The 24,612-nt window shown below is 39.7% G+C and overlaps 1 protein-coding gene and 1 long non-coding RNA gene across 2 annotated transcripts; one reads left to right on the plus strand and one right to left on the minus strand.

The window, feature by feature from the left end:
* Positions 1–15,997: 15,997 nt before the first annotated feature.
* Positions 15,998–19,188, plus strand: LOC148022314 (uncharacterized). The gene is made up of 2 exons (XM_087696833.1): positions 15,998–16,087; positions 18,748–19,188. The coding sequence occupies exons 1-2, from the start codon at positions 15,998–16,000 to the stop codon at positions 19,186–19,188; spliced, it is 531 nt and encodes a 176-aa protein (XP_087552959.1).
* Positions 19,189–22,728: 3,540 nt separating this feature from the next.
* On the minus strand, positions 22,729–24,112 carry LOC148022315 (uncharacterized). The gene is made up of 3 exons (XR_015694323.1): positions 24,064–24,112; positions 23,356–23,867; positions 22,729–23,011 (listed from the first exon to the last, which is right to left on the minus strand). It is a non-coding gene; the product is annotated as an uncharacterized LOC148022315 (long non-coding RNA).
* Between the last annotated feature and the right edge of the window lie 500 nt (positions 24,113–24,612).

The raw sequence follows: 24,612 nt of genomic DNA on the forward strand, positions 1-24,612 counted from the left end.
GCTTTAAATAAGATCACTGTAAAGAATAGGTATCCTATTCCTAGAGTTGATGACCTTATGGACAAACTGCAAGGATCTTCTATATTTAGTAAAATTGACCTTAAGTCTGGTTATCATTAGGTGAGGCTAGATAAATCTGACATATTCAAGACTACATTCAGAACACAGTTTGGTCATTACGAATTTTTAGTCATGCCATTCGGATTGACTAATGCACCTGCTACCTTTAGTAGAATGATGAACCGTATCTTTCTGAAATATTAGTATTGTGTAATTGTTTTCTTTGATGATATTTTGGTGTTTAGTCAAAATGAGAAAGAACATTATGAGCATTTGTCATTGGTTTTTCAGTTATTGAAAGAAAATCAACTGTATGCAAATCCTGAAAAGAGTGAATTCTTTAAGACAGAAATTGAGTATTTAGGTCATATTGTATCATCTGAAGGAATTAAAGTTGATCCTAAGAAAATTAATGCAATATTGAATTGGCCTGTTCCTAAAAACGTGCATGAGTTACGTTCATTCCTTGGTCTTGCTAGTTTCTATAGGAAGTTTGTACGTAATTTTTCATTACTTGCTTTACCATTAACCAAACTTCTGAAGAAATGAATTATTTATCAATGGACCGAAAATCAACAGAAATCCTTTGACTTACTGAAACATGCATTAACCAATGCCCCTGTTCTACAGTTGCCTGACTTTAATAGACCATTCTTTCTAGTAGTGACTGATACTAGTGGATCAGGAATAGGAGCCGTACTTATGCAAGACAATCATCCTATAGCATATTCTAGTTGTAAGTTGAAACCCTCTGAGCTGAAATATTCCACATATGACAAAGAACTATTAGCAAATGTACAAGCATTAAGACAGTGGAAACACTACTTAATGGGTTCAAAATTTATGATAAAGGCGGATCAGCAAAGTATTAGACATTTACTTAGCCAACCCCAAATTTCTGACCGACATATTAAATGGGCTTCCTTCATTCAAAGTTTTCATCCTATCATTCAATACCAACCCGGAAAAGAAAATGTAGTGGCTGATGCATTGAGTAGAAGACCTGCAATTCATAATATTTCTATCATATCTTTTGATTCTTTGATTGCTATGAAAGATACATATCACCAGGATATTACTTTTCATTCTGATTGGAATAAATTAGTTCAAAATAATTTCATTCCTGTTGATTCATTGTCATATAATGATGGATTTATGTTTTATGAAAAGAGATTGTGTGTTACTATTTCATTCCGATCTTTTGTTTTGAATGAAATTCATTGTCCCCCATATCAAGGTCATAGAGATATCATATCTACATTACGTATGTTAACTGAAGATTTTTATTGGCCGCATATGGATGCAGATGTATCTAACTTCGTTTCTGAATGTTTGATTTGTCAAAGAGTTAAGAGACATCATGGTAAACAGTATGGATTACTTATGCCTTTGTCTATTCCATCTAAACCTTGGGAACAAATTTCTATGGATCTCATTACTGGTTTACCAAATACTAAATCTAACCATGATATGATTTGGACAGTTGTAGATAGATTTAGTAAACAAGCATATTTCATTCCATGTAAGAAAACTTTAACAGCATCACAAGTAGCACAGTTGTTTTTGAAAACTGTTTTTACTAACCATGGATTGCCAAAAGTTATCATTTCAGATCGTGATTCTAGATTTTGTAACAATGTTTGGATTACCCTGTTTGCTAATCTAGGCACAAAGATTGATTTTTCATCTGCATTTCATCCAGAAACTAATGGACAAACAGAAGCCACAAGCAGCACCATTCTAGATCTTTTACGTGCATATACTATCTCTAAACCTCAGACATGGGACACTCATTTGCATTTATTACAGTTTGCATATAACAATATACCGCACACATCTACAAAGAAAGCACCGTTTGAAGTCATTTATGGATATAGATTATCTATACATGTTGCAACTTTGTCTAATAGAATTCAGAGTGCTGATGATATTGCTAGTATGCATAACAGTATTTTTGATGAGGTTAAAGATATGATTACTAAAGCCCAGCAATCATATACTAAACAAGCCAATAAGAAAAGACAAGCCATGAATTTCAAAGTTGATGATTATGTTTGGCTGAGAATAGAAAAATGTAGACTACAAAGTGTAGATAGACACCCAGTTGTCAAACTAGCTCCTAGATTCTATGGACCATTTAGAATCATTCATAAAATTAATGATAATGCATTTAAGTTAGAATTACCATCTCATTGAAAAATTCACAATACATTTCACATTAGTTTATTGAGACCATTTAGAGGCCAATTATATGTCCACCCTGTTTATGAAAATCCACCTTTATTAGAGGAAGAGACTGAAATACTTGAACCAGAAGCTATCATAGACACTGACTTTATGACCACTAGAACTGGCCGAAGGTATTCTAGATATCTAGTAAAATTTAAAAACCATCCTGTAGAGGAAGCACAATGGATGCACGCTAGAGACTTAAATGCTTTTCCCACTCGGTTAGCTCCACATTGAGGTAATAGCAATTGAGGTCAATTGCTATCCCACCCCGAGGGTATGATGCCAGGAGGCATATTTCACGGTGGATTCTGTGCCATGGTGGATTCCGTGAGGTTTTACGGTGGATTCCGTAAACTTTGATGACCGGGGCTCATACACAAAGTGGATTCTTTGTGCGAGAAGTTGATGGGGACGCCTGTCCTTTTCGGGCGTTTCATTAATTTAGTGTGTACATGGGTGATTCCATAGCGGGTGATTTCGCAAAATACATATTAAATTAATAAACGTTTATGAGTTTAGAGTGCGCACTTGTAATAAATTAAGGTTAGGATTTATTTTTAACCAGTTGATTTATTTATGTAGCTGAAGACTGCTAGGTATTCACTTTTGTCGGTTCAATTGTATTATTTTACTAACGATTGTGAATGCTTCAGTTGATGTGTAGAGATAGCAGCAGTGGCGGAGGAAAGCATTGGAGTTTAGCGAGTATTCAACCTATGGATTATATTTTGATAGGCGCCACGCCTATATTTTGTCATGTCTATTGAGGCATTGATTATTATTTATTATTTTGTATGCGCCTATACGCACGGATATGTTATTTCTATTTGGACATTGTGTTGGGCATGCCAGACTCTTTGGGCACCGTCCATTAGCTTTATCTCCTATTTTTGTAAAAGCAAACTCAAAAGCTAAAAGCTTGTTATATTTTTGTAAATTGGGCTATTATTGAGCATGAAGATGGAAATACACAAAAAATACATGCTTTGTGAAGCGCTCACACAAGGCATGGGGGGAGATTGAACCCAATTGGTCTCTTGCTCTTGTCGTTCATGCTTTTTACATTGTAATTTGTGCAAAAAGGTAGAGTTCATTGTTCTTGGGGACCTTCCGGGATTCACTACGTGAGCATACAGCGACCGATCTGCGCACCACCAAATGGGAATAAAGAGAGAAGAGGACACCTGGAATAAGGGCTAGTTCTGGACTAAACCTGTGCACACCACATTGGTGGAGGCAGTGAGGAGTTCTCCCCCCTAACTCATGTAGCAGTTTTCTGTTCATCACACCATTTGCTACTTTACACAGACTAAATTGCATCATCTTTCACCACTATTTTGCCCACATGAGTCACCCAATTTCACCCAGATCCCTCCTTATGAGGATGCCTCATTGAATTTGGAGTTTTCCCATGCAACTTTCCAATGGAACAAATGTTCCAAGTTGTGTCTAGTACGGTGGTTCAGATCAACAATACTAATCAAGCCCTTCTCAGTTATCTATCCACGAAAGGCTCCCACACACATAAGATTGACCCCAAGGTGCATCCCAAAGCATTTTCCAACCTTCAGCCCATGTTTGATGTGAATGCAGGTCACTCTTATGTGGATGGTGAATCCAGTGGCTCAAAACAGAGTATTGATGATGAGTTGGGTATTCCTTCTATTATTACACCTGGAGTAAGGAAGACCAGGGATGTTTTGAGAGCACCTGGGAGTGAACCCACTTTGCGCAGGTCTACCAGAGTTAGGTATCCTGTGGATAGGCTGAAATATGATGGATTTACAACCATTCACTATGCATATATGGTCAAGGTGATACAGGAACCAGAACCCACTTCTTTTGAGCAAGCCATGGGAAAAGAAAAATGGGAGAAAGCCATGGATGAAGAAATGGATGCCTTGGAAGCAAATGCTACATGGGAATTGGTACCTTTGCCTAAAGGTAAAAATGCAATTGGCTGTAAGTGGGTTTATAAGGTGAAGCACAATGCAGATGGTTCTGTGAACAGATACAAGGCAAGATTAGTAGTCAAGGGGTATGCACAAACATATGGCATTGACTATGAAGAAACATTCAGTCCGATTGCAAGGATGGCAACCGTAAGAGCAGTCATTGCTATGGCTGCATCAAAGGGATGGTCTTTACATCAGATGGATGTAAAGAATGCCTTCTTGCATGGTGATTTGCAAGAAGAGGTCTATATGGAGCAGCCACCAGGTTATGTGCATACTGTTCATCTTGAGTTTGTTTGCAGGTTGAAGAAAGCTTTGTATGGCTTGAAGCAAGCACCTAGAGCATGGTCTGACAAGATAGGACAGTATCTTGTCACTATTGGATTTCAGATTTCCAAGGCAGATTTCTCACTTTATGTGAGAAAAACAGAGAAAGGTATTATGCTACTTGTCATTTATGTTGATGATTTGATTATGACAGGTGACAGTGATGAAGATAACCTTCATGTGAAAATGCTATTGAAGCAGAAGTTTGAGATGAAGGATTTGGGAGAGCTGCGTTATTTCTTGGGCATTGAGGTGATTAGATCACCAAGTGGGATACAGCTCTTGCAGATGCAGTATGGATTGGACATGCTGTCCAAATATGGGATGACAGGCTGTAAGTCTATTTCAGTTCCTTTGGAGCAGAATGTGAAGCTAAGCACAGATGTGGGTGAGCTTCTGGAAGACCCTACTATGTACAGACGCATAGTAGGAAGTTTGATTTATATGACTATTACCAGGCCAGATTTGAGCTATGCTGTTGGATTGGTAAGTCAGTTTATGCAGACTCCAAGGAAACCGCATTTGGATGCGGCTAGACGCATACTCAGGTATGTGAAGTCCACATTGCAATATGGACTATTTTATGAGACTGGGGTTCAGATGCAGTTGCATGGATACGCTGATGCTGATTGGGCTGGTAGTATTTCTGATAGACGATCTACCAGTGGATATGTGTTCTCTTTTGGGAGTGCTACAGTCACTTGGACCAGCAAGAAACAGCCTACAGTTGCCTTGTCGAGCACAGAGGCTGAGTACAGGGGTGCAGCAATGGCTGCATCTGAGGTAGCTTGGTTGCATAAGCTACTTTATGATATGCATCAGTCTACAGATGGGCCAGTTGTCATTTATTGTGACAACATGAGTAGTATACACTTGGCAAATAACCCAGTCTATCATGCTAGAACAAAGCACATTGAGGTGCATTCTCACTATGTGCGAGAGAGGGTTTTACTAGGTCTTATTGATCTAGTTTATGTCAGCACAGAGGATCAGGTAGCTGACATATTTACGAAGGCATTGGGCGCAGAGAAACTGCGCAAGTTCAGAGACCTGCTTGGTGTGTAGGAATTGGGATTGAGCTCGAGGGGGAGTGTTGAGATATCGAGCTCCACTCGTGATACGCCAGGGTGACCGTTGTGTATTTATGTCACCGACTTGTCAGTTGTTGCAGACGCGGTTGGTACACCGCCCATGAATAATAGCTACATGATAGCTATCCTTATCTACTCTAGTTCGTGGCTCAGTTAGTATGCCACCTTAGTTAGTTGAGTTTGGTTTGAGACCCATATATAGGGTTCTTCTATTTCTTTGTATGAGAGTTCTTTTGGCTTACACAACTAAGAAGAGGAAAACTGTTTTCAGCCTCCACCCTTGTGTGTATTCCCCCATTGTGCAAGCAAGAAAGATACAAGTGAGACTCCTTCCTTCTCTCCCACAATCTTGACAGGGGTCACTCATGAATATATGTATACATAATGTGAGTTCAAAATAAGGGGTTTTTAAAATATAATTTTTATATATTTTTTACATATAGAAGGGTGTCATGTAAAGGGGTTACTTATAGATTGAATAGAAAAGAGTTGTGTTATATTTAAGAAAAATTCACAGATTAGAATATTTATAAATAGGTCATGAACACATGTTATATAGAGAATATATATATAGTGAGCCCCCCGATCCCTATGTAAATTTGATTAAACAAAATAATATAGATTACAGAATAGTTAGAATCAATCCGGCCTAGTCTAGATGTGTGACCAGCTTCCACTCTCTTTTGTGCTGCCTCCTATGCAAATTTGATTAAACAAAATAACATAGAGTAGAGAATAGTTCGAATCAATCTAGCAAAGTTCATATTAACTCTAATATATGCTAGCAAAGGCACACACCTCCTCTACTAAGGAAAACTAATGCGTAGGCTTCTCTCCTTGCGGAAGTATTACCATGTCTCCATGCCCATATCAGCCCTCCTCTTGTTTGTCTCCACCATATAGCCGCATATGTTTATTTTTCATATTACAATAAGCGTTAGAATATGCCAAAGAACTTGTTAGATTTCAATGTTTTGTTACTTTTGTTGCTTTTTTAACTTTGATCATTTGATAAATGTCTCATGTTCTTATGGTACTTGAAAATCAAATTCGGACCAATCAGAGGGTACATCACCACCTCCTACTAGTGGTGGTTGGGGTGCATAGAGTTCCAATACTACACATGAACCCATTTACGATGATTTTGAAATGTGAAAAGGATCGAAGCTTGCTTGGAAGTGAGCTATGGCGGAGAGCAAGAGCAAGAAGAGAGAGAGACACAAATGGAAACTCCAACAGTTACAATGTGTGACCGGTCCATCCTTTATTCAAACTGTCACTAAAAGAATAAATAATAAAGTAACGGTGATAGGCGCCCACCACTTACAGTGCAATGGCGAGTACTATCAGTGTAGTAATACACAGGCAGCTAGGCGGAGGCGCCTTTACCCCCAACAACCTCCCACTTAAAGGTGAATCTATCCGAGTGAGGAGTGAAAAGAAAAGGAAAAAAAAAAGACAGTACAATATACACATGTACAACAAGATGAGGAAAAACTTCATCTCATCCAACACCCATCAATCTCTTGAGGAAGGTAAAGCGCTCAGTAGTGAGGCTTTTTGTGAGTAGATCAATAGAACTTTTGTCAGTGGAGATCTTGACAAGGCCAATAGACTTGTTCTCCACGACCCCACATATGAAATGATACTTCATCTCAATGTGTTTCATCTTTGCATGGAAGACCGAATTCTTGGCTAGCTGAATAGCACTCATAGAATCCGAATGTAGCATATGTATAGAATCAATCCCAATGTCATGAACCAAATGGCCCAACCATATGGCTTCCTTGCAAGCCTTAGTGGCTAAAACATACTCGGTCGTAGTGGTAGAGAGAGCGTACACCTTTGAACCCTTGACATCCAAGAGACAGTACCTCCAGCATAGGTGAATACATAGCCAGAAGTGGACTTCCTACTATCTGCATGTCCTGCATAATCGGATTCTGTGTATCCCACAACTCCAGTATCCTAGCTGCCATAGCAAATACACATATATGTTATACCTTTCAGGTATCTCATGATACCCTTTACGGCATCCCAATGTTTCTTGCTAGGTGTAGCCATATAGCATGCCACAACACCAACTGTAAAGGCAATATCTGGACGCATGGCTATCATGGCATACATCAAGCTGACCATGGCTGATGCATAAGGGATCTTGACCATCTCGGCCCTCTGCTCATCTATCTGCAGACAATTGGCCTATGAGACCTTCACATAAGAAGATAATGGACAGCCAATAGGCTTTACGTCCTACATGCAAAAACACTCAAGGACTTTATGAATGTACTCCCTCTGGGAGAGGTAGAGTAGTCCCTAATGCCGGTCGCGCTTAATGCGCATACCAAAAATGTGAGAGGCCTGTCCTAAATCCTCCATCTCAAAGCTCTTCTTTAGCTGAGATTTAAGACCATCGAGCTCATCATGACTTTTCCCTGCTATTAGCATATCATCCACATAAAGTACCAAAATAAGAAATGAGCCATCACGGGCTTTCTTCGTGTAAGGACACTGATCTAGAGCACTCTGGCTATAGCCTTGTGGCTGCATAAAGGCATCAAACTTATGATACCTAGGTGCCTGGTTCAAGCCATAAAGACTTTTCTTCAACTTCCATACTAGGCGCTCCTTGCCAAGTTCTGCAAAACCCTTAGGTTGCTCCATGTATATCTCATCATGCAAATCCCCATGCAAGAATGCAATCTTGATATCCATCTGATACATGTCCAAGTCTAGCTATGGGACTAAGGCCAAAACCAAGCGTAGGAAGGTCATCTTGACCATGGGATCAAAGTCAACTCCATGCTCATATTTAAAACCCTTAGCGACAAGTCTTGCCTTATAAGCCGGCTTGGGGTTTCCAGGGGTACTTTTCATCTTATACACCCATTTTCATGGCAAAGCCTTCTTTCCTTGAGGCAATGCAACCAAATTCCAAGTCATATTCTTATACAGGGAGTCCATCTCAGACTGCATAGCCCTGTCCCAGGAGTGATTGTCACCCCTGTGTATAGCCTCATCATAGGTGAGAGACTCTCCTACATCTGTAACCAAGACATAATGTATCGAGGGCTCAAATCTATCAAGTGGATGCCTAGTTCTAATAGATCATCTCACTTCAAGCTCTACTGCATGTGTAGCATCCTGTCCAACATCTTGGCCATGTGTACCAATTGCTACTGCAAGCTGTCCAATTGGTTGTGTAGGAGTATGTGGCTCCTCCTAGAATATAACCCTGCGTATCTCTACCACCTTCTTAGGCTGCCTATGCATCTTGTCTTGATGGACCTAAAAACGGGCCGGCACTGGCTCATGCACTAGCCGGACCTCGTCAGTACGCACAAGACAACCCCTTGGTCTCGCGGCCAGGAGCGTCTATCAAAATCTCTACCTTCCTAAACATTGCGTTTGTAATACGTTGTAGTCCAACTGATCCTAGCCCACTACTCCTCAGAGGGAGTCCCTTTCACATAGCCAAAAGGCTCGAATCACATACACATGGGGTTCCTCCTACGACTGAATGCCGTCAACCCTCTGCGACTCTCCTACACCTTGGGGATTGGCCCCTCGATCCGTCGCTCAACATTTAGACATTTCGCACAAACGTCGCTCAAGGTACCCAATAAGCGTGTCCAGGAATGTACCATTGTCCTTACTTGATTTCCCCTTTAGGATCCCACGACTAGCCTACAGCATGGGTATCTCACTGCCTCTCAACGTAGGTCATGTCCTCATAAACCAATTGCAATGCATGTCCAGGAGCTGATCATTGATACTTTTAAATTCTTTTTCATGCTCCATGCATTTGGTGGATGCCTAGTGCTCAAACATTTAGTAAAACAGTATCGTGCACAAGTGCAAAAACATCCTTTTAATGGTTTCCAACTGCCGTTCGTGCTTCGTTGCATGGGCCTAGCACCGAGGTGATCCTCGTGCTACTAAGCTCTTAAGTTTAATTATCCTCCGTCCTAAATGCTATGCATAGAAATCATCAACTTTTCCATCATTTCACATGGCATTTAGACATATTTCAACTCCTCTACCCTTCCCCGTTTAAATAGTGCATCATTGGATAGGTTTATAGGGTATTTTGACATCATTTTATGTGTAGAAAGCGGAAAAAACCACACTAGAACAAGAAGGTGGGGTTGAACTGAGGCAAATCCTCATGCTTCGGTCCCCACAAACATTCACAAACATTGCTCTTATTTATCCTTATTTTTCGAAACCCAAAATGTATTTTTCCCCTATTTTTTAGGGTTTTTCCACCCTTTTCTTGTATTTTCTCTTATTTTCTTGCATTATTTAATTACTGAAAATTCAAAACAGGTTATGGGCTATGGCCCTTAGTTCCTTCTTGCAGAAAAATGAAAGTTTAGTTGATGTTCCTATTTACTTCCCCTTTTTTATGCCAAAACCCATCATTTTCCCTTGATTTTTCATGTTTTTCGTGTTTTAGCATATTATCTTGAACCACAAAATGCATATTTTTCTGATTTTTTGATTATGACCAGTAAGAACCCATAGAAAACAGCAACATGAACAATTTTTATCCCACATGAACAACATTTCATCAATCAAAAGCCATAGAATCTCAAATTTCCTTTGAAAATTTTGAATTACCGCTTATTTGCGTGTTTCGGGTTTCATGTCCATGGCTGTAAATTTGGAAATCAGCAGCACTTCATGTCCAGCACAATCACCAATCACCATTTTCAGCCCGTGGAGCAATCCGATCCATGCCGGACAAGCCTCCATCATTCTTTCTTCTTCCTTCTTCTTCCCACATGAACTTGCCTTTAGAAGAGAGAGAGGGAGGAGAGAGAAAGACTAGATTTCTATCTCAACATTCAGGCCATCAATTGATGGGTGAAGGGCGGTGATAGAGTCAGCATTCAGGAGGGAATGAAGCCCCATAATCCATTGGGGGGGTTGTTTGCAGCAGGCAAGTTGCCTCTCTATCCTCCATGGTGCATTTTTCGGGCGCCATCTTCCTCCACGTTTTTTCATCCCTCTTTATTCTCTCTCCATGTTTTTTGCTTCATAAGGTGCATAAAATTTTTGGGGGGGGTCCAAACTCAAAAGGCATGCTCAAATTTGGCCTCCCAAGTGTCCACCTTTTCATATCTTGACCGTTTCCTTGGCCATTTCCCTGTCCGGACTCCGAATTGAGCTCTGAAAAATCCTGGGCGTCCGGCTTGGCATCCCGCATTGGCCAGTAACTCTTGCCAACCCGCACGGCTGTTTGAAAAATTATGAAAAATCAACAAGTGTCGCTCGGGCACCTTTAAAGCACTTTGGCGCTTAAAATCGTCCTAGATCGAGCCGCCGCCTTTAACAGTGAATATTTTTCCCTTGATATTCATAATTTTTTGCTATTTTTAAGCACTCTCCGGCACCAAAATTCCACTCTCATGTCTTCATGGAAGACTATATCATGGCTGCGGATGACTTTTTGCACTTGCCGATCCTAGAGGCCGTAACCCATCACACTTGCATCTCCATAGCCAATGAAAATGCATTTGACACTCTTAGGATCTATTTTAGTATGCTTGTCTTTGGGGACATGGCAAAATGCCTCACATCCAAAGACATGTAGATGCACATAAGATAGAGGTTTTCCAATCCATATCTCCTCCTGCAACTTGGAAATCCAAACCACTAGAAGCTGATCTATTGTTGACATGCATAGTTGTATTGACTGCCTTAGCCCAAAAGCTCTGTGGTAAGCCTGCATGGCTAAGCATACTACGTACACGCTCCTGGATAGTTCTATTCATCCACTCAGCCAAACCATTCTAGGGTGGGGTATAGGGGGCAGTCAACTGATGCTCAATATCCCTCTCATCACATAGCTGCTCAAAAGCACGTAATACATATTCTTCCCTATTGTCAGTCCTAAGGCATTTTAGCCTATGCCCAGCCTAGTTCTCAACCAATGCAAGCTATCTCTGAAACATAGCCAAGACATTTGACTTAAGCTTAATGGGGTGAGCCCAGACTTTACGTGAAAATGAACGTCACAAAATACTTTCACCACCCATAGACTTACATGGCATGGGCCCATAGACATTCGAATGTACCAATGCCAGGGGCTCACTCATGCGTGTCCTACCAGAATTCTTATGCGTATTCCTAGTTTTTCTGCCACCATAAAGACAATGCTCACATGAATCAAAACTTTCATAGTCAAGGGGCTGTAAGTACTGCAAAAACCAGAAAGAATTTTCATTCCCTTCAAGGACATATGGCCCAAATGGGCATGCCAAAGAGATACATGTGGGATGGAGTTGACTGACAAAACATGGTAAATAAAAAACCCATCAACTACAAGAGAATAGAGGCTACTAGCCTTGGCACCTCTAGTAAGCACCAGTCTGTCATGGGTGAACTTCTAGGCAGAATCCCCAAAGGAAACATGAAACCCATCATCATCAAGCTGCCCTGCATACATAAGATTGTGTGTAAGCACATGTACATGACGTACATCTTGGAACAGAAAAGTACTGCGAGTAGAGAACTATAGTTGTATATTCCCAATGCCAACAATAGCAAGTGACCTGTCATCACCCAAGCGAACTTAACCAGAGACAGTGCAGTGGGAGTGAAATCACTCATGACATAGTGTAGCATGAAATGAAGCACCAGAGTCCAAAAGCCAACACTACGCATACATAGAGTGAATCTCAATCAACGGCATAGCATCACAAGAACTAGCTGCAAATATGTACTCCCCATCAGAGTCATCAATCTGCATGACATTTATCTCCTCGATTTTTACACTGGATTTTGCAGGTACCATGCTGTGATCAGAGGACTTTTCCTATACTTTGTATTTCCCCTTTTCTTTGCACAATTCATGATATTGTGGGCATATATGACCCTTCTTGTCACAATGATGACATGTTACATTAGCATTTTTCCCAGGAGACTTGTTGCACGACTTACCACACGACTTAGACTTAGACTTCTATGAGTCTCTACCACGGCCATTCCCACGGTCATTCTTTCCAGTACCATCTCTGCCTCTAACAGTCAAAGCATGCGACACATGAGAGGCATCCAAGTCCTTACGGTTAATCTCTTCATGTAGAAGAGCACTATCTACATCATGCAAGTTCAAAATAGTAGTAGGAGCACATAAGTCAATGTGGAATACATCCCATGACTCACTCAGAGTTTGAAGAAAAAACAACGGAGTAACCTCATCATTAAAGGTAAAACCTTGCAAAGTCAAGTTCTTGAGAAAAGCATGGAACTAGCTCAAATGAGTAGACATTGTCTTATTCTCCTTCATGCGCAAGTCCATGAGCTACTTCAGCCAATACATCTGACTTGCTAGATTTTTCTTGTCATAGAAGTTCTTAATTTTATTCCAAATCTGCCAAGCACTCTGTGCTTCCTCAACCACATGTACCTGTTTAGTGAGAGACAAGATGAGGGTGGACTTGCATAAGTCATCAAGCTCATTCCATTTGTCATCAGTTTCAGGCTGCTCACCATGCAAACTTAGTGGCTTGATTTGAAATTTTTGCACCAATACGTGCCAAACTTGGCTCTTCCAATAGGCATAATTCGTACCATCAAGCTTAATGATGTTGAAGATAGCACTATCAGTGGAAGAAGATGCCATATTACAGTCTAAAATGGTGTAGACAGTTCAAAACGGCTTGTTGTTTTGTGTTGTAAACAACCAAATACTACCAAAACCAAGCAAGAATAAATCAACATGTGACAGTCATATGGACATTGAGCAAACACCCAAGCATGTCAAATGAATCCATTAGTAAGCCAGCACACCCCCTGTGTAATAGGGCAAAGTATACACAACACTGGTAAGACCTCACACAAGGAGGTGTATGCTTAGGGAGTGCAAAGCCCAAATCAGCCCAAGTATATGTATGTAGACCACAACATATCAACCATGCAACATCCAAGTGAAGAAGATCCGAGTCTTAGAAGGCTCAAAGCTCAATAGCATAAACCACCTGTTCAATGTCTGACAAGCATCCAAAGATGCTCCCACTGGCACAAAAGCCATATGGATTAAGGCAAGAAGCTCAAGAAAGGCATATGATAGCAGCAGTGATGAAAGATCCAAGAACAAGCATCAATAAGATATCATGCTCATATAGGATCTCTAGCCTCCAATTATAGCATCCATAGACATCAACTGTATCCCAAATACAAATCTGGCAAGCCAAGAAATATCCCAAGTAAGTTCTGGGAATCCAAATGCAAGCCAAGACAAGGCTCTAGTAGCAATCGGCTCTAAACAATGTAACATGTAGTAGTGGCATAGGCCAAGCATGTCAAGATCGGTCAGAAAGGTAACATACATGCCATATGTACATCCAAGATGGTGGATCAAATGAATTTCAAAGCCAAGGTCAAGCTCAAGCTCAAATGAAGATCTGGAACCAAAGACAAGCTCGATGTCATACCTCGAAGGTCAATACTTCATTGCATATCCCAAAGACATAGTCCGAAACCAATAGGCATAACCAAAGGGATGTAAGATCGCTTCAGCCCACTCTATTATAGCAAATATTTATTGTTAAAACTGAGTATTCTCAGCAAGAAAATCAGTCCAAAATGATGGCATAACATGTGCCTTGCATCCCCCAAACAATCGGGCAGCAATAGGTACTAAACCGGTTAAGTAGAAGTGCCCAAACAAGCATAGCATTAGATGCCAATGTTACTTCTGCATAACATGACTATGGGACTGCTATAAATAGTCCTGGAAATGTAGAGATCAAACCCAAATCTGATGCCAATGATCAAGGAGGCTTCAACACATGTTAGACCATAGCTAAGTGCATTGCCAAGCCTAAAGAAGCATGGCATAGCCATCACTAAGGAGTGGGTGTGCTAATGTGTCATGCTGTCCATGAATCAGCAAAAAATGGTGCAAATTTGTTGATGTTTTATTCTACTATTGTACATCCACGTGGCCTCAATGGCAATGATTAGAGGCTCCAGGGGGTGCCCAAGGAGGCACACAATAAACCTCAACTACCAAAGTGCAAGGGGGAGCAAGATACAAGCTCCAAGGGTTTGAGATGTGGTTGCCCTGATTGACTGCAACCTGAGAATTGAATAAAAAGAACCAAAAGAACAATTCAATACCTCTATAGCAATGCCATGAGGTGCCTCAATAAGTCAAGAAGATGCTTGGGAAGCTAGGGAGTGACGGGAGCTCGGGAAGGTCAGCTATGGCTGCCAGGAAGGAGACCCACTATTGTAGGTATTTGAATAGAAGCTGAGAATGCCACGAACCAAGCTTGGGAAGTCAGGAAGCCAACCTCTGATACTAGTTGAAAGGTGAGAAATATCAAAGCTTGCTTGGTAAGCTTTCTTGGAAGTGAGCTATGGCGAAGAGTAAGAGCAAGAAGAGAGAGAGACACAAACTTCAACAGTCACAATGTGTGACCGGGCCTTTCTTTATTCAAACTGACACTAAAAGAATAAAGAATAAAGTGACGGTGATGGGCGCCTGCCCCTTGTAATTTACAGTGGCAGGTATTGTCAATGTAGTGATATATGGGTGGCTAGGTGGAGGCGCCTTTACTCCCAACAGATTTCTACTACAATGAGTCTATTATATGCTGGTGTGCTTGTTGTCTTGGCACATATCAGAGGCCATGACGAGAGTGCTTTTCACATGTGATGACTCATGGTACTTTTGAGGGAGCACCATCACCTGAGGAGCGACATCAACCTATGGTATGTGATTGTTCTCCCTTAGTTTTATTATTGGTTATTTTATAAATAAAATGCTCATATAGAATGCAACATATTATATATGTAGGTATGTTCACTTGATGACGAGGAGGACTTCACTATCAATGGTGCACATGTCCCTTGCACGTGACACAGACAGGTCATTTGTTCATTCATTGATCATGGAATTTTAGCATGGACTATCCACCACTTTCCAAGATATGGTTTTTGCTCAGGTAAATGGTTTAAATATATATATTGTCTTATACATTTGTATGATATTCATTGCGCTAATCACCTTTGTTATGTTTTCCATGTAGGGATATGTAACCAAGGGTTATAAAGCTTGTCCAACTTGTGGTGATTGGTTGAGATCAACTTATAGCAAAAACCTCAACAAAAATATATATCTTCGGCATAGACACTTTTTATCTGAAGATCATTATCTACGAGATAGAAGGCAAGCCATACATTTTAATGGAAAGGTAGAAGAAGGGAGATGTTCAATACCAATGACATCGAAGGATTGGTATTGAACATCAAAGGATTGGTATCCAAAGTGGAGTGTTGGACCCGCTATCTAAAGAAGGGAGATGTTCAATACCAATGACATCGAAGGATTGGTATCTAAAGTGGAGTGTTGGACCCGCTATTGATCCAGAGTCGGAGATTATAAGCGATGATGATGATGATGTTGTGAAGAAGCTATTGAGAAATGAAAAATGATGTATGCTCCAAGAAGAGTTGTCCTGAATCCCATATGCACAATGAGGAGAGTGGAACAACCCAACTTCTATAAAGCATTGTACTTGACTATCACTTTCACATGAAATGAATACAATATCATGATTCTTAGTAATTTCACCTAGTACTTTCACTTAGTATCTCTGTCATTGTCAGTCTCCTACACAAGATTGTGTTTATGAGTCTAAGCTAATCTATATTGGAACCTAATTCGCTTGTGCTATAGCTGCTCTACATTGGTTATGTCAACATGAATCTAGCCTTCATCTTCCATCCTCCATAACTCTTGCCATGCTCTAGATCTGCATTTGTCACATGGTATCAGAGCCCAATTGAGCATGGCTTAGCTCCTCTCCATCTCTTCTTATCTCAGTTTGAGTGCTGGACCCCATCTTCAACCTCATTTGCATCTATACATTTAATGAAGCTTCCATGGTAGCCATAGTCAGCAACACCCTGTCAGCTTGAAGCTCTCATATCTCCCTCCATAGGCCTAATCTCTTTGAACTTCCTTTTGGAGAAGTGATTTTCTACTTCCAGATCTCCTCCCTAGCACATCAATCATTGACATTGGGCAACTATAGCTCCAACATTGCACAAACTACTGCTTGATGTCCTAATTGTGTCTGCAAACTATTATACCTACTGATCTTGGAGGAAGTAGTGTGAGAAAACTAAGGCATCTCAGCCCTTGCTCTCTCCAAGAGAGTTTCTCTTTGAATAAAGGTGCTTCTCCTCATCATATCAGAAGTCAACATTGTGCTCTACATGACCCGGTATTACAAGAAAAAGTGAAACTTACACAAAATTCATAGGTAGAGATTCAATTTGATCCAACAACCAAGATGACATGCAATCCTTCAGATCTTTGTGGGGCATTTGAAGCCTGCCGAGTGAGAAATCTCAAGCTAAAAGGGCTTCCCAAAATTCTCTCTCTATCTATCACAATCAATGAAACCCTAACTATCATCTCTGTGGACAGCCATAGCCAAAGCTTCAAAGTTTGACATTTTTCATTGTTTCTTCTCACTGAAGTTAACAACAACGATTTTAATCACTGAGAAATACTCTTTAAAGTTCATTAGAGTTTTGGAAGTGCATGAGGAAGCTCAAAAGTCATCCACAAGTTCATGAGAGCAAGCAGATCAAGCACAGACTAGTATCCATTAATACTCAACTAGTGTCAATTTGACACTGATCTTCTTGTGTCTCTTGACACATTAAAATAAAACTTTTTTTTGCTGGATAATTAAAGCTTATTAGTGTGGGAGATCTTGAAAAAATAGCTAAATTCAATGGTGAAGGTTTTCACGCCTAGAAGGAGAAAACCATGTACCATCTCATGAGGAAAAACCTCTAGGATCTCTTTGAGAAAGATGATGTAGATGACAATGTTAAAGAGAAAGATGTTGCAAAAGACCATCCTAAAACAAAGACATGGAAGAAGATGAACAACAAAGCTCTAGGTATTATTGCCTGGGGTCTATCCGATAATGTATTACATCATATTTCCGGCATCAAGGATGCAAAGAAGGCATGTGAAGAACTTGACAAAATCTTTGGTACACAAGCAAAGAACTCAAAGGTAAAATTACTTATGCAGTTTTATAAGTTGGATGTAAAAGACAATTGATCTATGACTGTACGCATCAATAAGTTCAAGAGCCTTAAAACTCAGCTTGCAACTCTTAAAAAGAACATTGATGAGGATGAGGCAATAGCAAGTGTTAATCATGAACCTTATGAGAACCTTGTTTCAACACTATGTAATGTTCCTAGTCTCTCACTCAAAGACATTGAGCACTCACTAATTGATGGAGAAAGAAAATTTAAAACCAAAGATGTAAAAGAGACCAGCTCAAGGGAAAATCTCTTATACACCAAAGGAGTTGTTGGGCCCAAAGGAAGAGGTTGAGGATTCAACACCGACAACAAAAGTTGGATGACATGTCATTATTGTGGTAAGACTGGCCATATTGCTAGTGAATGTTTCCACAAGAAAAGATCACAGCAGATGCAGAATGACCACCACCGAAACCAATTCATGAATGAAGAAGAAGAAGAAGAAGATGCTTTTGCTACTACCATAAACAGATTGGTCTAAGGAATTTGTTCCCATAGTGGATTTAGTTTGCAAAAACCCTCGCCAAAGATGTAAAGTCTCAAGCTTTAACTTGACTAGGCTACCTATGAGCTAGTCTTGCGGGCCATGTTATCATGTAGGGGAGGCAAAAGCTAGCAAGTGTAGGGACTCTTCATTTGAGGGGGGATGTTGAGAAATGACAAATGATGTATGCTCCAAGAAGAGCTGTCCTAAATCCCATATGCATAATGAGGAGAGTGGAACAACCCAACTTCTATAAAGCATTGTACTTGACTATCACTTTCACATGAAATGAATACAATATCATGATGCTTGGTACTTGCACTGAGTATCTCTATCATTGTCAGTGTCCTACACAAGATTTTTTTTATAAGTCCAAGCTAATATATCTTGGAACCTAATTCACTTGTGTAATAGTTGCTCTACATTGGTTATATCAACATGAATCTAGCCTTCATCTTCCATCCTACATAACTCCTGCCATGCTCTAGATCCACATTTGTCACAGAAACAAGCGAGAGGAAAATGTGCTTTACCTCAAAGTCCTTCGATATGGTATACTTTGGAATATTGGAAGGATTTGAAGATATGTCATCTTCTTGATCCTATGCACATATTCAAGAACATTGGTCATTCGTTATGGCAATACCTCATTGGCTTGAAAGATACATCGGCAGCAAGAAATGACTTAAAGGATCGAAACTCAAAGCCCAATCTATGGCCACTTTATGATGAAACTCGATGTGAGACAACCTACGAGCTTGCCCCATGGGTGCTCATGACAAAAGAGCTGGAGACTATCAACATGAAGATTCTATTGATTCGTACACCTACAAGATATCGAGCATCTTGTCAAAACATGCTCACTCTAGACGACAAGAGCTTGTTTGGTTTAAAAACACATGATTGGCACAATTTTTTGAAGATAAATCTATCTAGATATTTGTGAGTATTTATTTTCTTGCACATTTTGTTGATTGGATTAATCATGAATGAAGCATGTTCTACCCCTCATCACTGATGGATGTACCACAAGAGGAGTCTAAGATGTAATATATCGCCTTGGATCACTTGCAAGGTATTTATTGCTCATTAATTTTTAGTATAAAATTTTATTTGATACCTTCTTAATTCAAAAACATATTTAATATCTTTTTTCTTTTACTAATAGATGGATTACATCTAAAGAGATTGCCAAAGGGTCAATTCCATAAAAAAAGTGTGAATGTATAGAGCTTCTTTGTTTAATGGAAAAGGAACTTCCAACCTACTTTTTTGATACCCAAGTTCATCTTCTAATCCATCTAGTGGAGGAGATAGAGCTCAATGGTGTTGTGAGCACTTGATGGATGTTTTGGGCCAAGAGATTTATGGGAGTATTGAAAGGTTATGTACGTTAAAAAGCAAGACCAGAGGGTTCTATGGTGGAGGTATGGATACTTGAAGAATGCATGTATTACGTTTATGAATACCTTGAAAAAACCGATTCTGAAGCTGCACGTGTATGGACAAATGAGTCATCTTCTACCATGTCAGACAAGGTATTGTTCGGTAAGGGAGTCCCTTTTCGACTTAAGATCCAAGATAAATTGGATATTTCTACTTTCATTGTCTATAATAGCGAATGCATGCAACAATTTGTTGCTGAGTACGAGGAGAAACTTGCAAGTAAACGAGTTGGCACACGTAAAAAGAGGAGATCCAGATGTCAAACCAATGTAGATAACGATGGGGACGTACCTACTTTCATGGATTTGTTATACACCCATATACAAGGGGTGATTAGTGATCATGAGCCAATCTCAACAAACTAGAGAGAGCTTATGATCAAGTGTGAAAGATAGGTAACTTGTTGGGTTTTGAAAACTCTGAACTAAAAACACAATATTAGTGAGTTTGGGAATCTCCTAATTCCCATTTTTTGAATACAAAAAATGTGGCACCCGGATAACATGCCCATAAGTTTCTCAAAACCATATGATGTGACTATCATTGGAAAGCGCTTGAAAAATGGAATCTATTGAGCTATAGAACACTCGATTTGGAGTTATAGTGTTCAAGTTATGACAAATCCAAAGATTTGACCATGTGTCCCAAATTTATGGGCAATTCCCATATTCCCCAATATGGTGTTTAAACAAGTGAATTTATTTTTTAAAAATAATTTATTTATTGGTCTAAGCTTGAATGTATACCAACATGTGGGCTTATGGACAACATCTTCGGTTAAAATCTTTTGATGGCTTAAGTCTAACTAAAGGTTCTCACGTTGTTGCCTCTTTCAAGCAATTATCACGTACAAGTTCAAGAGATACAAATCTTGTCGACAGTGAACTTGGTTATGTGGGAACCATAGTCTGCATTTATGAAGTATCATATTGTATCGTATCTTCAAGTAGGTAAATAAAATCTCTCTTTATGCAACAATGACATGTAGATTTCTTGAAGCTATACATAATTCTAAAGTTTTGATTCATGTATTTTGATAGGTGGTTTTGAAGGTGGATTGGTTTTGTGCTAAGTATAAAGGCAATAATGCCACAATGAAAAGAAAACTATCTGTTAACTCCTCAAAGTTATTGTGTGCAACAAAAGAGGCTTATGTTTTGCCAGCTCATGTTGAACAAGATCTCTTTTACAAGAATACAGACGCTCATCCATGGTGGCAAGTTGTGCATGTCCAAGATTGACACTTGTTTGATAGCGTTGACCCTGAGGAAGAAGCGGATCAGGATAAATTGAATATGTCCTTAAACCTAGACTCATTGATATCAAAAAGGTGTAGAATTATTCTTTCCCATCATGATGACATTGTAGATGATGAGAACAACAATGATCCAAACTCTGATGCTACAGATACCGAAGAGAAAGAAATAATGGATGTTGAGCCTACGTAGGAAATGAATGTCAACATAGATTTAATGACGTAGGAGTTTGAAGAAGTCAACAAGGAGTATGAAGATGAAATTTTATTGACAGTTAATCTCAGAGATGACGATGACGACTATTAGTCTTACGTGTCAAATCATGGATCAACCTATGTTCACTAAGATTTAATCTCAAAATAATTCATTGTGAAGTCCTAATTTTTATTCTTTTGAAAACTTACTAACAAGGGTGGGTGGTGGGGAGTGTCATGGTGATAGCCTCATATGGCTAGTGTCAGGGTTTGATTCCCCTCAAACTTGTTTTTCTTTCTCCAGCTATGTACAGGTTAATATTAGCTTCAATTAATTGAAATAAAGTTTGTATCGATGTTCAATTCCCCTCCTCTACCATGGCTTCTATCTTGTGTTTCAACCCTAGTATCAGCATCTCAACCTTTAGTACCCGCAATCAAGCATTGTTTCCTAGATCAACTTGGCCTAGAACTAGACCATCTAAGCCAGCTATCTTCTATCAATTCCTGGCAATAGTTCTAGTAGCACCCTCAGTGAGTACCTATAGTACCCCCCCAAGTTGCCCATTTGCTGCTACAGTCCTGCTCTCTCTCTCTATGACACTATGTTCACCCCAGTTTTGATGTATAGTCACCCCAAATTTGATGTATGTGGTAGCAATATGGGCCTCGTGCTTGTCAGCTGCCTCATGGGTGCAAATTGAGAGACCAAAAATATACATGATCTCGCGCTTGTTCCGTAGCAAACCATCAATACCGCTGTTCTACTTGAAATTGGTATTAGAGCTCTTTGGCCGTAACTTTTTGGTCTCATAGGTCATTTTGGCCTTTTGAAGATGTAAATATAACATTTCATTTTGTTTCATTTCTCTCTCTTTCTCTCTATTTACTATGCATTGTCGCGTCGATGACTCATGAGTTTGCACATTTGCTTGAGCAACCACTTCCGACTCCATCCTGTGCTAAACTCTGTCTCTAGTGTGTTGATGACATATTTCTTATCATCCTCAAGCTGATCGCTGCATTGCAAAATAAAGTCAATTAGTAATTGAAATAAAAAACTATAATTCATATTCTTTATATTAAATAGTACTTGCTTCCATGGTACATGAACTCCCTATAGATAAGCCATGCAGAGGTCTCTCATCCGATGTCTAAAGGCGATGCCGACTCCGACATGAAGGATACCCCCATCAGGCATGATGTCACATGTGACACTCAAAGTGCCAGTGCATGTGTGCATCTGTACTGGTGGGGGCACTGTTGGTGTCTCGCCAATCGATCAAGTTGGTGGTGTGCTACTCTGCCACACTGACACCTACATGCAATACAAATATCATACATGGAGATGTGAGTTCTTAAAAACTACTTGATATTTAATCCATAATTGCCATAAAAGATATACCTACGAGACTAACGGCCACTAGCCTGTGAATTAGGTGTCACCTGAGAAGAAGGAGGTACATCAAGAGTAAGCCACTAACTCTCGTGATGTGATATACTTGAGATAGGAGTCCTAAGCAAACAAAGACATCAATATGATATACATATTAAAAACTCTATATGTAAAAAAAGGATGACATTACTATTTTATCAATCGAGAAGCTTATCGATGTGCTGTAGTGTATGTGATGTAGTGTGTGCATGAGAATAAGTCTCCACTCCTACATGTGGCTAGGAGGATGTGCCCTCTCCAAGACGTATAGGCATACTGAATCTCCCAAGAATCTCAATGGTGCTGTCTAAACTGGCATCATCCATCTCCACATAATCTATCATGGCCTTTGACAATGTATCTCCAAAAGTCTAGTGCCTCATAGTAAAGTCTTGATGATTGCCAGCTCCACTTTACGGGTGTGGTCACTCATCGTATCTATATATTTAAAACAACTATATGTCAGAATAGAGATACATTGTTAGAGGAGAGCTCAATCTATCTAATCAGAAACATTGATTGAATAACTCCAAGCACGATGCGTCCACATCTCGAAGTTTGCAAGAGTCATATATGGAGTGTTGCAAAGAACATCGAAAATAAGGATAGATGTCCAAAGTGTCTATAGTAGTGAAAGGCACATTTATGCTCATCCAAAGTGACCAAAAAGCCCAATATTTGATCCAATGCATAAACGCAGAGGAGCATATAACGGGTATCCGGATGCGTCCAAATATCCAAAAAGATTTGGCAAACAATGTTGATGGAAACCTTGCTCGTACCTGCCTTAAAAGCTTAATAAGCAAGAAATATATTGTTTCCATACAATGCCAAAGATGGGGAGTTGTTTCCATGCTATGCAAGCATCTCATACAATGAGCTAATGTGATGCCTCTTCTCGATATATATTTTCCAATCGGTAGAGCTCTGACCAAGCATCTCCATAGAAACATACGCTACTTGAGAGGCAGCTTATTCTTCCAAAGTTTCCCAAGCATGGATTTCCACCATTCGAGAGATTTGTTTACTCTCCAAAGCATATTTCCATGAGCATCTATCCAAGAAAGTGGTAAGATGACACGATATACTCTTTCTGATGTCATTAGTGCCAAAGAGAAAGGATGGCATCCTAGAGAATTATGATGTATTTGCGAATCTTCAAGTCTATTGGATACCTCAAGAGAAGGAATTGGTTGAAAATGGGCCAGTACATTTTGTATTTTTCCCCAAACTGACCTATGATGCATTCCAAGTGAGAGTGTTATGAATACATCAAGGAATGACATGACATAACCTGTTGCATCCAAATTGTAAGCCTTAGTGGGTTCAATAATTGCCAATGATGAAGAAAAAACAACAAACCAATGTATACTTTCTTTGAGCAAAGACTTCCCGAAGGCTGGAGGCCTTGCCAACCAATGTATTTGTGAAAGAAATTCTTTCCAATCTTGAAAAAAGCATATTAGAAAATGGGCAACCGAGAATTTTACCTTCAAATCTACCCATCAAAACCTCCCATTGATCTGTAATCCAATGTCCATAAGCTTTCATTTTCATGGAAGTGCACATGGCAGCCAATATAAGCATCCATTGTTGGGATTGTTCAAAGAACGTAAGCATCTAAGTAGCTTTTCTTGCAAGTACATGATAATGAATATTGAGAATATTCTATCCCCCACGCATTTTTTGTGTACAAACCAAAGGTGCTTTCAGCAAACGTAAAGCTTTGCACTTCGGCTAAGTTTTCCATAACAATTCCATTGCTTACGACATGAGGGTAGAGATGGCCACTTTAATCCAAGATATCAATGGAAAATAAAGCTATATATAGGCCATAACAACGGATTGTACAATTCTCAATATAACATGAAGCAGCCATGTGGATAGTTTCCAATAGCGCATTTTAGATCGAAGCTTATCCATGACCCAGTCAATTTTTTTCCTCATGGACACGTGCCAACCAATCGAGTATCCCAAATGTTTAACAACCTCATCTCGCATCATAATCTGCCCTGACCATAAAAGAGAATGCCAGTCAC

Source organism: Lygodium microphyllum, chromosome 17 (genome assembly GCF_053477565.2).
Source record: "Lygodium microphyllum isolate KBCC chromosome 17, Lygodium_microphyllum_v1.1.10, whole genome shotgun sequence".
Taxonomy (NCBI): Eukaryota; Viridiplantae; Streptophyta; class Polypodiopsida; order Schizaeales; family Lygodiaceae; genus Lygodium; species Lygodium microphyllum.

Excerpts from the sequence above, each read along its gene's own strand:
- LOC148022314 (XM_087696833.1), top strand. The coding sequence starts at position 15,998 with ATGACATCGAAGGATTGGTATCTAAAGTGGAGTGTTGGACCCGCTATT. Across the intron at positions 16,088-18,747 it reads GCGATGATGATGATGATGTT|AAACAAGCGAGAGGAAAATG; the intron begins GTGAAGAAGCTA and ends CATTTGTCACAG.